The 15,473-nt window shown below is 39.5% G+C and overlaps 1 protein-coding gene across 3 annotated transcripts in view; it reads right to left on the bottom strand.

The window, feature by feature from the left end:
• The window catches only part of DCTN5 (dynactin subunit 5), a 49,546-nt gene extending 34,256 nt beyond the window's left edge, over positions 1-15,290 (bottom strand). For all 3 annotated transcript variants that reach the window (XM_072607649.1, XM_072607640.1, XM_072607631.1), the window contains exons 1-4: positions 15,167-15,290; positions 12,749-12,817; positions 10,597-10,715; positions 890-1,001 (exon numbers count right to left, since the gene is read on the bottom strand). In XM_072607649.1, the coding sequence (XP_072463750.1) occupies positions 890-1,001; positions 10,597-10,715; positions 12,749-12,817; positions 15,167-15,214 (348 nt within the window). In that variant the 5' untranslated portion in view covers positions 15,215-15,290. The remainder of the gene's footprint in view (positions 1-889; positions 1,002-10,596; positions 10,716-12,748; positions 12,818-15,166) is intronic.
• Positions 15,291-15,473: the final 183 nt, after the last annotated feature.

Genomic DNA, 15,473 nt, shown 5'->3' on the forward strand with positions numbered 1-15,473 from the left:
TCTGGATTTCCAATATGGTGACAGCCTATTTCTCTCAACACAATCAAGCTGAACACAGCTTGGAGATTAATAAGGATCTATAGGAATTTTTCAAGTCTAATACTGTCTTAATGTAAGGAACCCTATAGAAAAGAGGAGAAAGAACAAACTGAAACAGATACAATATTTAAAGCAAATACAGGAAAATCTTACTGCTGAGGTCACCTGTGAATTTTGAAATGCTTAGCAAGTGATCACTGGCAATGACTGGTAATTAATGTTTTATGGATTTATTTATTCAAATGGTGGCACAAAAAGCCACACAAATAAAGGCAACAGACTGAACTGTGCTTTTGAATTTACAAGGTGGTCCTGGAGGGGGCACTTATAGGGTCTTGGGTTTTCATCACTCCAGAGCAGGGGGTTCCTTAACTTTTTTTGGTCACAAACTTCCTTGGCAGTTTGGTGAAATCCAGATACCCTTTCTCAAAATAATATTTTTAAATAATTGAAGGAAATGCTAACTTTCAGTTAGGGGGGCAGCAAAAAATAAAAAATATAATTTCTTTCCCCATCCAAGTCAATGGCTCACTGAAATGTATCCATGGACCCCTTCAACACCTACAAACCTTAGATTTAGAGTAAGGGACAAGTTTAGAATTTGGAGAACCTTCTCGCTAAATGTTAAAAGAGTCCTAATCTGCCTACAAATCCCAATCTGAATGAAGTTCCTGCTCTGTGAAGCCTTTGGGTGATCTAATTCAAGCGAGAACTTATCAAAATTAGCCTGAATGTCAAGTAACTGGAGCCACAAAGATATGAAAAAAAAAGAAACGAAAGAAAAAGGGAGATTTGGAGGTTGAAGGTAGAGAAGGAAGACTAATAGGCAAGCTCACGCCACAACACTTACAATTACACAGTTCTTGCCTATGTGGACATAGGAACCAATTTGGGCTGCATTGACCACACAATCCTCTTCAATGAAGACATGGTCACCAATGTGCAGAGGAAAGAATGCAACTCTGGAGAAGAAAAAGAAAGATGAGAACATAAAGTTTGATTTATCTGAATTATTTATTTGAATCTAAGTTTACATAACCACAGATCATTTGTTCCACTTAACCACTTTAGCTAAAGGTTATTTTTGATGGCTCAGAGTGAGTATAAATAACAAGTGTTTCTATTGTGGCCAGAAACCCTGAGGGTCTTCCCCTCCTAGACTGATTTTCAGTTTTTGTTTCTTGTTTTTTTGATGAGGTAAAAGAGGCCATTCTTTGCCTCATTTTTTACCTAGCCTGAATCACTCAATGGGCATTGCCTCAGTGAAACTAAGACCTGGGAATGACCTTAACTTCTTATAAAGGCCAAGGTCTCACACTGCATCTGGGGCCATATCCAGTTGTCCTGATCCACATCTTGCCACTGAACCAATATGGCTCTAAAGAAGTGAAGTTGGTGACTTTGCACAGCCCTCCTTCACTTAAATCCAATTCACTTGCAAGTTATGACATTGTCACTTCTTGATAGCATGGTCCTTTTGGAGAATGAAGGACAAACAATGAACAAAGGACAAACAATCTACTTTTGACAAGGAAATGATTCTGTGAACAGAATCTTAAAGTTAGGACAGCTAAGCCCAGAGAAAGACTCCTTTTATTTTGAGATCTTTATAGTGATAAAACAGATTTAACAAAACATTCGTTTTCTAAAAAACAACAAACATTGTCAGTTGTAGACAAAAGACTTGTGTTTGGAACTGACAAGCACCGGATGGGTAAACTCTTCAGAGAGAGTAGAAAGAAGAAAAGTTGATGACAAGCCACAAAAATAAGCACTAGGAGAAATAACATAAAAGTAATAGGGTCCTGGGAGAGAGCAAATCTTTCCACTCAAAAAGAGTTTTATTGATGTCTCTTTTTCTATATCAGTCATTTCATTGTACACTTCTCTGTGTCTATTGAATCCTTCCTTGTTACGAGAAAAAAAGTTAAGTAAAACCAAACAGCCTATCAGCTGTATCTGACAATATCCAGCATTCCACTTCCCTTGTCCTATATCTTGCTTCTATGTAGAGAGAAAGAATTCCTCATTTGTCCTCTGAGGGTAACAATGGGCAACTTAGTTTATACAGAGAGAGTTCAGATGCCTTTTCGTGTACCCTATTGTATCCTTTATGTACTGTTCTCCTGGTTCTGCTAACTTCACTCTGCATCAGTCTATAAAGGTTTTCCCATGATTTCTAAATTCTTCATGTTAGTTGTTTCTTATAGTATATGTGGTACATACGTAATATACATCCATTTATTCAATCATCTAAAACCAAAGGGTGCTCACATTATTTCTACTTTTGAGCTGCACTAAAAAGTACTGCTGTAACCATGGATACCATATGAGGTCTCTGTGCCTTTAACCTCCTTGCCATATATGCTCAGCAGTGAAATCAATGAACATTTCAACAAATATCTTTTAAAAGCTGGGGTGAGAAGTATGAACAGTGTAGTGACTTTTCTCACATAATTACAATTTTTGAAAATAGACAGGAATGTGTTATTGTACATGTCTTCCCATGGCCCCTGCAACATTTACTATTTCTGCTTTTAATCCTATTGGCCAACTGGACTGGTGCGAGGCCAAAACCTCAGAGTTGTTCTAATTTACATTTGTCTTGTTAAGGCATTGGAGCAATTTTCTATGATTTCTGATAGTTGCAATTCATCTTTTGAAAACTCTTTAAATTCTCTGACCGCTTAGTTATGGAAGAATGGCTCTTGGTCTTATACATTTGTCTTATTACATTTGGTGAACATCACACTTTTATCAGAAATATTTTGAGGCAAAGATTTTTACCCCACTCAACAGTTTCTCTTCAGAGCTCTTCTTTTTAAAATAATTACCTCAGAGAAGCATAAGAAGACCTTTCCTTTACTCTCACCTTCTGTTTGACAGAATGTAATACTTTTGGGGTTTAGACATGTCATTTCATTTGTGGGAAGAATTCTTGGCATGGAAACTCCCTTCTAGAAACAGCTAGCTGGGGGAAAAATTACAATTTCTCTGATCTATGTCTGATATCCAAGACATGTAGAGAACTGACGCAAATACATAAGAACAAGAGCCATTCCCCCAAAAGATAAATGGTCAAAGGATATGAATATTCAAGTGAAATCTGAGCTATCAAGAATCATACCCCCAAAATGTTCCAAATCACTGATAAGAGACATGCAAACAAAAACAAGTCTGAGGTTTCACTTCACACACACAGGATTGGCAAAGAAGACAAAAGAAAGAAACGGCAATGGTTGGAGGGGCTGACACATGGAAGTCAGACATGAGCGCTCTGCTAGTACAACTGTGAAATGATACAGTCGTTCTGGGAAACAATTCGGAACTAAGACCAAAATGTCACTTGTCTGTATGGACTCTTCGATCCAATAACACTAAGTAGTCAGCACACCCACCGAAAAGGTCCAAGACATAAGGGAAAGGTCCCAAGTGTACAAACACATTTACAGCAGACCAACAGGAACAAAGTGGGTGTCTATCAACTGGAGAATGGCTGAAGAATATGATTTCATTTCCAACATTTAGTTCCAAATTTCTAATGTCCACTGACATGTCACTGTGCTACCTCAAACATCCCAAGGCAGTGAAGAAGTACAAGATACCATAGCTGAATTGTTGATGGCTTTTGAGGATTTAGGAGAAGTATCACAGGACTGGTGACAGGCAAGTATTTTCACTTTTTGAAAAGAAAAAGAAAGTAGAATCAGTGAGCCTTTAACCAGTGAGACTGATATCCATTTTTGCCAAAAATTCTAGAATGGATTAGGAAATAGGTGATTGATTTGAAAACACGGAACATGATCAAGAACTGAGGAGAAAGGACTAGAATAAAGGACTCAAGGAGAAGGGGTAGGACAAGGTAGTTGGTACAACAAGGTAAGTAAAATCCAGTGGTAAGTAAAACACACAAATAAAAGATTAGGGAAGAAAAAGAAAGGAAGTTGGATGTGACTGCCAGGTAAGTGGCTGAGGGAAAGGAAAGGAAGTTGGATGTGAATAACAAGCTGTTAAAAGGTGATGAAAAGTTGCAAAAGTTTTAAAGAGGTGCTCAGGAGGCTAGGAATAAGCACTCAAGGAATTTGACAAACAAGGGTGAGTATCTCTATTGGGATAGAGGGCACCAATAATTTAGCTGTGACTTAACATTAAATAGGCATTAAATTACCATAGCCAAGTGACTGTTCTCTATATTCTAAGTGTAGTTGATTTCCCTCCTGCAAGTGAAGGTAAAGGGTCTTGAGGAATGTTCTTACATTCCAGGTTAAAAGGGATGATAATGCAGTAAAAAAATAGAAACAAGGCTTCATGGGGGAAAGGAGTCTAAATGGCAAAAGGGAAAGTTGGCTCATTTCTGGAGGTTAAAAGAGAGGATGACACTAAGAAGGAAGAAGGAAAAAAGGACCACTATACACTTGGAATTAAAAAGCAATTTAGACCTTCTCTTAAAGAAGAAAGAGCGGGATGTTCAGAGAAGGAATGTGCTCCAAGGAATGACAAAGCAGATTCACAGGTGCTGTCAGATAAGAGAGGAGCCCCTAATATCAGAGGGAGAAAAGTAGCAGTGAAACCCAGCTCAGCTGGACTGGGGCAACTATTTGTTTGTGTGATAATTCCAAGAAGTCGTAACAAAGAACCTCCCGAGACTTGTTAAAACACATGACTATTTACCGTTCTAGTGATTAATGTGGACAGAGATGATAATGCAGAAGGAACCTAGAAAGCACCGCCAAGTTTCTTAGGAAAGAAACCAAAGGACTAAGGAATTGTTTTTTGCTTTCTTCACTATTGCCTACTGAAGACAAGGGATGCAGCAGAGAAAAGCAGATGTGTAAACCGCAGGGGGTGGTAATGGTGATGGTAGGAGTAGTAGAGATCCGAGAAACCAAACTGAGTCAAGAATGCACACTCTGAAAATTACATTTTATTCTTTTTGTCCTTTAGTTCTTTCTGATATATAATATGAGAGAGAGAACAATGGATTGAAATTACAGAGCATTTGATAACAGCTTGCTATGAGGGAAAATATTCTGATAATCATCCACTTGTCAATGAAGGGGATTCTGTTTTAGGTAATGGTAGGATTAGATGACCTCTAAGGTCCCTTCCAAGTGACCAAAGTGGAATGAGATTCTGTGAATGGAAATGGTATGGAGGGAAAGGAAACTCCTCAAGTGTTGATCACAGAAGGTTCTGTTAAAGCATGCTATAATGGCCAGAACTAGAATGGCAATAGTGAAGATGGGGGCTTTGAAGTTGGTGAAAAAAGGAAACTAAGTAGTTTCCAGATAACCCATAGTGAATAAGCATGGCAGCAGAGGAAGAATAAGACTGGAGTATGTGGGGTCTGAGCTCCAAGAAGAAGGGATATTCCTTATACTAGAGGCCAGCACTGTTGGCCTCATTCGTTCATTAAGTTGTTATTGAACACTTAACTACATGGATGGCACTATGCTAGGACAGAAAGGCAGATGAAAGATCTCTGCCCTCAAAGACCTAAAAGACTGGCAGGAGAGATAAACTGTACGTAAATAACTATATAAAAGGCGGAATACGGTAAGTGCTATAGAGAAGTACAAAACCCAAATGCTACAGGACTTAAAGGAGAGCTTTCTTCCAATGAGGGATGAGGGAAAGCTTCATGGGGATGTGGGATTTGAACTACATTAAGAACAGGTGTAGATGGGGGAAGGGTTTTCTAGATGAATGGAACTGTTTGAATTAAGATGAGGAGGGAGGAAAGGGAGGATGTGCTTGAGAAACAGCGGATAGTCCAGTCTGGCTGGAGCATAAGATGCTTGAAGGAAAGAAGTAGTAAATGAGGCTGAGAAGGCTGAGGGTCTTAAATCCAGGTTAAAGAATTTAAGCTGTTTTTGATAAGAGGGAGTCATTAGGCATTTGTGAATAAGGGTTGATAGAACTAGAGTTGTGCATTAGAATAGTTTAAGATTTGTCTAGTAGTAATATGTAAGATGGTCTGGAGGAAGGAGAAATTAGAGAAAGGAGTTAATGAGACCTTAGACTGGAATGAAAAAAGTAGAAACTGAGAGGAAGGAACAGATTCTAGAGCTCACAGAGGCAGAATGGACAGAACAAAATAACTTCTAGGTGTGGGCCTTGGGTGACTGGGAAGAAGGTAAGACAACATAAAGAGGGAGGCTGGAAGGAAGGGCAGATTTGGGGATCATGTCTGCCTAGTTGGTTTAACTCATGAATATTAGGAAGACATTTTTGTTAAAGAAAAACCTCTCCTACTTCTCACAATTTAAACCTCACAGTGACTGAAATTCCACCATTAGTTTTATTCTTTTGACTCTAAGTCCTTTTCCAGGCAGCTCCAATATTCTCTAGAGGTAACATGGTTCAGTTAGTAACACTAATGTGAATTATTTTATCATTTTGTTTTCCTTCTTCCTTTTGGATGGGTCATCAGAACAGCATGAAAGCACTGGGCATCTCAAAGGATGGGTGGCACCAAAAGGAAGAGAAAGGGATGCAGAAAGAAAAGATGGAAGAAATGAGAAGAGTTTGGCACAATAGCTTTAACAAACAAGTAGATATTTAATAGATGAGAATGCTGATTAGACACCCAACACAAACACTCAAAGACCAGGACTAATTCTAGTACTTATTGAAATGAATGGAGTAAAATTTAATCATGATACCTAAAATAGCTCAGGACCTAGAAAAAAGTACATAGTGCTAATTCCTCTTATCATATGGCTTTTTAACTGTCAAAGGAGCTTTAAAGATAGAATGATTTCCATTCCACTAGCAATTCAACTTCTAGCCTCTATATCTGACAGCAGCAAAAACTACTGACTCCTACTATTTGCTTTGAAGTCAATGAAAATCTCAATAAAATGATCAAACACTTAACTTTTAAAAAATCAATAGCCACTAACTCTAGACATAAAAAAAATCAATGTTCTAAGATGCTTTGCTGTCTCTTTCCAGCTTCTAGTAACCTGTACTGTTGTTCCTAAATTTACGTTCCAATATTCAGGTTTTGTTTAACAACAACATTTACAAAGTGCTTTATGGTTTGCAAAAAAACAAATATTATCTCATTTTGTCCTCACAACAATCCTGGGAAGTAGATTCTATTATTAACCACACTTTATAGTTGAGGAAACTGAGGAAGACATAAGTTAAATGACTTGCCAAGGGTCACAAAGCTAAGTGTCTGAAGCTACATTTGAACTCAGGTCTTTCTGACTTCAAGTGGAGTGCTTCATCCACTGTGCCACCTAGATGCCTGAAGTTTATCTGAGGCTTCCTTTGTGTGATTATAGGCAGCCACTATAGAAAGAATTAACCACAAAAGCCTTCAAAAGAATAGTTTATTCAAAAGAATAACTTAGTTAACAGCTATTCTAAAAAGAAGTAACTGGCAAAAAGCATTCATAATTGAGGACCTAGAGGGCCACATAGCTGGAGGCTGCAGGTTCCCACCCCTGGACCAAGGCAACTTTAGACTTAATGATAATTTTTCCAAACTAGCCTATTAAGAAAGCTTAATCTTTTAGGAAAGTTAAACTGCCTCCAATGTAATCATACATTAAGCAGTGAAACTGCAGTAACTGTGAGGTTATTTGTAAAAGCATCTTGAAAAATGACTTTTATTTGGAAACAGAGAGGAAAAGTAGGAAAAAATTATAGTTACTAGAAAGAATTGCAATTAGTCTTCAGAAAGCTCCTTTTCATGCTTACACCGACATCTGGTGGTAGATGGTAATACTAGTCCTACTTTTTGGACTCAATGTATTTTATGAAATCATTTTCATGCTTTTGCACTAGGTAGGGCGGTAGGAAATAAAGGTCAAAAACAGTTTTCCAGAGAGCACTGTCAGAAAGAACTGGCAGCTACCATTACCAAAAATATTCTTCCTGGGTTTAGGAATAATGGAGAACATACAGTTTCCTTCTTAAACTTTGGAGAACAAGTTCAACAGGTATGAGGGTGGGGTGGGGTGGGGTGGGCAGCACATCATTTCCCAATAGTCTGCTGTTCCTACTGAACACTCTTTGACATTAATGTTTGGCTTTTGGAAAGATGAAGTGTTCCATGAAAGACTAAATGGCTAGAGAACAGGAAAACACATTTTGAAATCATTAAAATAAAAATTTTGAATAGCAAAGAAAGTTGTTCTTCACAGATCAATAAATGTTTTAAGTTTTATTATTATGCTGGCAATCACATAACATAATTTTTTTAAAGCTTTGTTTTCACTGATAATATAGTGACAGACTTCTTTAAATTATTCTAATCACTTGTTAGGTTATTTTACCTAGACTCTAGTTTTAAAGGAGGAGTAGGAATTTTTTATGTCACTTGCCCTACAGGGAAAGCAGTAAGAAAATGACTCCCCCTCCCCCCCCAAAAAACCTTTCTGTTTTCCAAGACATTATTCTAAGTCTAGCTAGGTGGCTCAGTAGATAGAGAGCCCAGCCAGAAGTCAGGAAGACTCCTCTTTCACAGTTCAAATCTGGCCTCAGAAATTTACTGAGTAACCCTGAGCAAGTCACTTAACCCTGTCTACCTCAGTTTCCTCATCTTTCAAATGAACTGGAGAAGGAAACTACCCCAGTATCTTTGCCAAGATGGGGTCACAAATGTCAGACATGACTGAAAATAACTGGACAAAATTCTAAGTCCTGAGATATAGATGACATATCCTTGGGAGAGTGAATACAGATTTCCAAAGCATAAGGTCAAAACTGGAAAGTCATGAAAAAAGCTACTGACAATATTCCATTTGAAATCTTAGAACAGTAATGAAAAGGGGCACCCACACCTAGGCTACGAAGGGGCACTAGTCTCAGAGATATGAGTCTGTAGCAAGTTCAAATGTAGATCCTACCCATTTCATGAAGCATTTTTCTTGTACTTAATGGGCAGACCAATTTTCAGTGACTGTGCAAGGCTGCCCCAAAACAATAAAGACAGAAAAAGTCATACATACACAAGGATGACAAGAGGACAACTAATGAAATATCCCTAGGTAAATGGAAAAATTGAACACTAGAACTCTTTAATTCTAGTTCTCACAAGGTGGAACTCAGGTGTTTAGCAACATGATTCAATCTGAGGCCTCCCTGATATAGACGTAGGCTACCTATCCTTTCTTTGTGCCCCTGTCCCATGCCATCACTTAGCTCCCACTAGGGCACCACTGGGGATAAGGCTCTGGTTACAGATACATGCTATATGTTTCTCTTTCTTCCTTGTCACTGGTAGGGAGAGTCAGCAGATAGAATCCTGTTTTGAACTAGGCAGTTAGGTCTATTTCCAACACCTACTTTTTTTATTTTTCATATCCAGGTCATATTTTTTTCCCAACAATCCATAATTATTTGTGTCTTACATGTTTACAAGATCCCTGGCTTTCATATGGTATTGTTTACAGAGGCACAGAGGTAAAATGTTTTTAAACAATTCAGACTCCTCTATAAATGTACATTATTATTATTAAACTACTTTTCTCAGGAGCCTTTAATCATTGTCCACTGCATGCAAGACAAGTCAAACTTCTTAGTTCAGACTGAGAGAAATGATTGTTTCTCTCTTGCATTCATAATTAATTATTGAATCAAGACCCAGGTTTTTCCTCAGGGCCTAGTTTAAGGCAGCCCTGTACTTTTACTGCTATAGGGAACTGTTAGGTAAGGAAACTCCCTTTATCAATGCAGGTCAGTACTTTTTCTGAAATTTAAGTTGCTTAGAGCACCAACAGGTTAAGTCACTCAACCTCTTTCTCACTTCAGTATAATAATACTCCTCCTACTCATTTCTTTGGAGGCAAGTATAATTGCCAGATGGTCAAGTAAGGACTTGGGGGAGAAAGTACTCTATGCCTAGGGTCACAAAGACATTATGTATCAGGTAAGATTTGAAGCCAAACATCTTGGTTTTAAGACCAGCTCTGTATCCATTATGCTAAACTTCCTCTCTAACAGAATACTTAATAAATAATAAATAAATAAAAATACATACTTGCCTAACTGGAAATTATACTTGACTCCAAAGAAATAAGTAGGGAAGGTATTATACTGAAGTGAGAAAAAAAGTGAGGATTGAGTCCCCAATCTCTAGCAGAGTGCCCGATGCTTATAAAAGTTTGCTGATTGATCAACTGATTTCAAGTAGAAGATAAATGCTTCCAAACAATAAAGAAGTCCTGTATCTGGAAAAATGCTTTAAGGTCCCTTTAGGCAACACTAGGAAAAAAAGAGCAGTGGACAGATGGTGGATGGCTCATTTGAAGCCAGGATGGCATGTTGACTTCAGAACTTAGAAAATCACAAAGCATACCAGGCACTACAGAAGGTTTGTTTGAAGCCTAAAACAACATGGTAAAACCTGCTTATTACACTTTGTTTGCTTAAATCAAATCTAAATGTCTAGATACTAGTAGCACCATCTATTCCAAGACTGACAGTCTTGCTGTAGGGAACTCTTAGGTAAGGAAACTTGAAAATTAAGGGCGGCAAGAATTAAGTCTTTGGGTTGATCCCAATTTCATGAAGAAGTAGAGGAGGTAATGAAATACCTACCCTTTGCTGAATTTTTTAAATGGTGGTCTTATAACACTACGGCTTTTCACAACACAGTGGCGCCCAATCCTTACATTTGCCAGATCCCCTCGAATAATACAGTCATTCATTATGATTGTCTATGAAAGAAGAAAAAAGTATTTCATTTGGGTAACGGGTAGCAGGGTATCTGCTTCCTCCACAGCTATCTCCATGGAGTATGCCAGCAAAAAGAATAAACAAAGACAAAATTGCTGTGAAAGAATATAAGACAACTGATAAATTCATTAAGAGCAATTGCCTATCTAGTGACCATCTATTCCTCAGTAACATCAAGAGATTACTTGTGGAAGGGAACAATAGTTCCCTCTTGTGAACTAGTAAATGCTTCCAAACAACAAATAGTCTCTATAACATAAAGAGGTTAAAGATATAGCTAGGCAAATCCTAAGTTTCCTTTTAATACCCGATTATAAAGCAATTTTGCATGAAGTTACAAAAAAAATTATCAATTAAGTCTTTATTGGACAATTTAAATGCTGAAGCCTATAAACAGATACAAATAACACAGCCCTTGCCCTGAACAAATATATCCCTTTTTTCATTCAATTTTGTTTTATTTTCAGTTCCAAATTTATCCCTCCCCTACCCATTGAGAAGGCAAGAAATACAAAATCTATTACAAATGTGAAGCCAGGCAAAACAGTTTTCTGCATTAGCCATATTCAGGGGGTTGAAGGGAACTAGAAAAAGAAAGAGGAACGCATTCTGAGTCCCCCAATTCTGTATCTGGAGGTGGACAGCACTTTTCATTATAAGTGCTTTCAATTCGTGGAGGTTCATTGTACTGATTAGCATCGCTACATCTTTCACAGCTGATTATCTTTACAATATTACCATTAATGTATAAATTGCTCTCCTGGTTCTGCTCACTCCACTTTGCATTAGTTTATAGAAATATTCCCAGGTTTTTTTCAAATCCTCCTCCTCATTATTTCCTAGAACACCACTTTTTATTAAATTGTGGATTGCAACCCCATATGGGGTCACAAATAATTTGTCAATAATTTTCTGAACAAAAATCAAACATATGATGAATCCAAGGTGTTTCTAGCAGTGCCTGCCAGTGTTACACTGAGCAACTTCACTCAAGTCTTGGTTCAGAACACGAAGTATGTGCACTTCACAGTGCACATGCTGTCATGCCACACAACACAAATGAACATTGCAGAAACTTGAAAAGGGGTTGTGCCTGAAAAAAAATTTAACTCCTGTCCTAGAGCACAATATTCCATCACATTCATTTACTATAATTTGTTCAGTCATTTTCCAACTGATAGGTATCCCTCAGTTTCCAGTTCTTTGTCAATACAATAAAAACTGCTATAAATATTTTTGTACATATGGGCCCTTTTCCTTTGATCTCTTTGGGGTACAGACCTGGTAGTAGTACGGTGGGGTCAAAGGGTATGCGTAGTTCAATAGCTTTGGGGGCATGGTCCCAAATTGCTTTCCAGAATGGTTGGACTAGTTCCCAGCTCCACCAGCTGTATCTTACTATCCTATTTTTCCACATCCCCTCCTGCATATGTCATTTTCCTTTTTGTTGTCTTGGCCAACCTGATGGGTGTGAAGCGGTACCTCAGAGTTGTTTTAATTTTAATTTCTCTAATAATTAGTGATTTAGAGCATTTTTTCATGTGACTATTAATAGCTTTGAATTCTTCTTCTGAAAATTGCTTGTTCACATCCCCGGACCATTTATCAACTGAGAAATTGCTCTTACTCTTATAAATTTGGTTCCGTTCCCTATAAGGTTGAGAAATGAGGCCTTTATCAAAGATTGCAAAGATTTCCCCTCCCCACCATTTCTTGTTTTTCTTCTAATTTTAGCTACACTGGTTTTACCTGAATAAAAACTTAATTTTAATAAAAATTATCCATTTTACTTCCTGCAAACCTCCCTATCTTGTTTGGCTAAATATATCTTTTCTCAAAAATTATTTTTGGTTTGTATGATCTTGAGGGGCAAGAAATTCTGTATCTTTATTTTCAACTGTAAAAAAATAATGTAATTCCTTGTATTTTTCTAAAACTATGTCTTTCAAGCATCAGTTGAGCATATAACATTTAGTTGCCTGGGAAATGAATGCACTTGGATCTTATTCCTTACCTTTCCATTTAGGACAATGTTTTGGCTTCCACACAGAACTGACTGGCGACTGACTTTGTTTCCAGATGCCTGAGGAAAAGCAACAAAAAGCCTAGGTGAGATCAATGGGTTCTGTGCACTCACCTCTGAGAGAGACAGACAGACAGACAGACACAGATAGACAGAGACAGAGAGACAGACAGAGAGAAAGGGGGGGGGGAAGGTGTACTGGAGGAATTACTTGATCAAGGACCGGGAAACAAAGTGTTGAGGATCAGGACAAGGGTAGATGAAGATAACAGAACATGTAAAGGTATGTGTGGGAATCAAAATCAACCAATCAACAAATACTGAATTTGTATGCAAAGAACTCTGTTACCTAACGAAAAGGACCAAGAAATATTTTAAGATGTAGTACCAGTCCTCAGATGCTCTAGATGAAGACTAAATACAGGCAATGGCAATCAAATGGCTGAGAAACTGAAAGGTATTTTTGTCATACAAACAAATGGTGATTAGGTTCTCAGGCAATCTGGAAAAGCCCATTTAACCTAAACTGTCAGTACCAGTTTTATGCTAACAGTACTACAAAACCTAATCAACACATGCAACCATATTTCTGTGAAGAAAACATTCAGAATTCCAACTTGAGACTCCAGGATCGCAACCTTGTTAGTCAACCAACCTTTATTAACCCTGCTACGCGCCAGGCACTGAGCTGAGTACTGGAGATACTAAGAAAAATAAAGAACGGCCCCAGCTCTCAAAAAATACACTGTTTAATGGTCTCCTACTTGAGAACATCCTCACTCACTTCACCATTAAGTAGGATAGGGGAATCTCTCAGCTTAAAGCTGAAGGAGGTAGCTCCCATAACCTGAGATATGAGCTCGAGTACAGCAAAAGCTGGAGAATGAGCAACAGCCTAAGTGGAGCACTGTAGTCTAGGAGCTAAGTAAAATTTGAAGGAAATTTTCAGGAAACTCTCAGTTATTTCTTTTCTTCCTTGAGACCACACACAGGGCTTCTGGCTTCAAAGAATCATAGAACATGAGAACTTAAAGGAAATTTAATTCAAAGTTGAAACAAGCTTATGGAGCTGATTTGCCAAAGTTCATAAAAGAGGCAGGCTGTCATCTGAATTAACCCTGGTGTTCTGATTCCAGGTTCAGCGTTCCTTCTGCTACACAAAAGGTTCTTAAGGTAGGGTCCACAGACTGATGATCATGGATAGATGTGGGGGGGCCAATGAAGTTGAATTGGAAAACTAGGCTCTAGCTGAAATTTAGCATTTCCTTCAATGATATGAGTTATGAAAGTCCGTAACATTTTCGAAAGGGGTGGATAGGCCTCCCCAGACTTTCAAAGGTACTCATTACACAAAAAAGGTTTAGAATCCCTGCATTACATCATGACTCCACTCCAGAGCATTACTGATATTTCATTTAAAAAAAGCAGCTTTTTGACAAGTCTAACATTTTCAAAAGGAAGAAGGAAAATTAAGCAGTTTGCTCAGCACTGATATTTTAAAGTCCTTTTATATTTTATTTTGTTTTATTTATGTCCCAACAGATACTCCCTGGTCTATTGCTTTCTCCTATCACTTCTTTTCTAGCCCAAAGTTGAGATGGAGAATAAGCTGAATTACTGTGCCTTTGGGATTTCTTAAAACTTTTCATATCAAGTAACAAAAACCAGACTGGAACTAAAGGATTCCCTGCCCAGCCCTTTTCTCTCTCTACTCATCTTCTCAGGCCTGTTTAGAACTTATAGCCCACAGGGGCCAATAATGGGTTTCTCCAGGAGTTTCTTAACGGAAAACTCAAGCTTTATTTGAGAAAAAGTGGGGTTGGGGCCTGTGAGGTGTGTGCACTCAGGGCTTTAGGTAACAGCACAAGAAATGTGGGGAGGAGAGAGGATGGGGCTATAGAGCCCAGCTGCTCGGTAACTCTCCCGGTCAGTACTAAGGCAGACCTGGGCCTAGCGAGATGCAAGACCGGTCTGAAGGAGGGGCCAGCCGGATGTATGGACCACACGTAAAGCACCAGGAGGCACCCGAAGAGAAGCGGAGAGCCCCTCCTGGGCGCGAAGGCACGAGCTCTGGCCTCCTCCCCGGCCTCTCTCGGGGCCTCAGTTTCCCGATCTGTACAACGAAGATGTCTAAGACTCCGCACCGTTCCCAAGGCCCGGGTGGATTTCTCCTCCAAAGGGAAGAAGGCAGAGGGCGGGCAGCGAGCACAGAGCACCGGGAAGGCCCCAGGCCTGCGCCCTGGGGGTGGCTTAGACTAGGCCAAGGCTGGGAGACGCAGGACGCGGGGGTGGGGCTGGGGCTGCCCGGGGATGGGCGGGGCGGCCCAGCCCTCAGCGGGGAGTTTACCAGGACCCCCGTCCGCTCTAGCCCCCGCCCCGCTCCCTGCGGCCCGGGGTCGCCCAGCGCACCGTCTCGATGTACTCCGACTTATTGTAGAGTAGCTCGCTCAGCTCCATCTCCGCAAACCCAGTCTCCCAAGCTCCAGTCTCCCTTCCTCCTAGTTCCGGCCTCCACCGTCACTTCCGGTCTGGAAAGAGGAAACGCCCATCCCTCCCTCCTTCATTTTCTCCATTCGCTCCGCCCCCTCGCTCGATTGGCCTGCGCTCCTCTAGCTGGATTCGATCGGCTGTTCGGCGAGCGACCCCTGACGGCTGGGTGGAGCTGGCGGGAGTTGGAAGGGGCGGGAGCTCGCAGCTGGGCTCGTGGCTCCTAGCG

Source organism: Notamacropus eugenii, chromosome 1, assembly GCF_028372415.1.
Source record: "Notamacropus eugenii isolate mMacEug1 chromosome 1, mMacEug1.pri_v2, whole genome shotgun sequence".
Lineage (NCBI taxonomy): Eukaryota > Metazoa > Chordata > Mammalia > Diprotodontia > Macropodidae > Notamacropus > Notamacropus eugenii.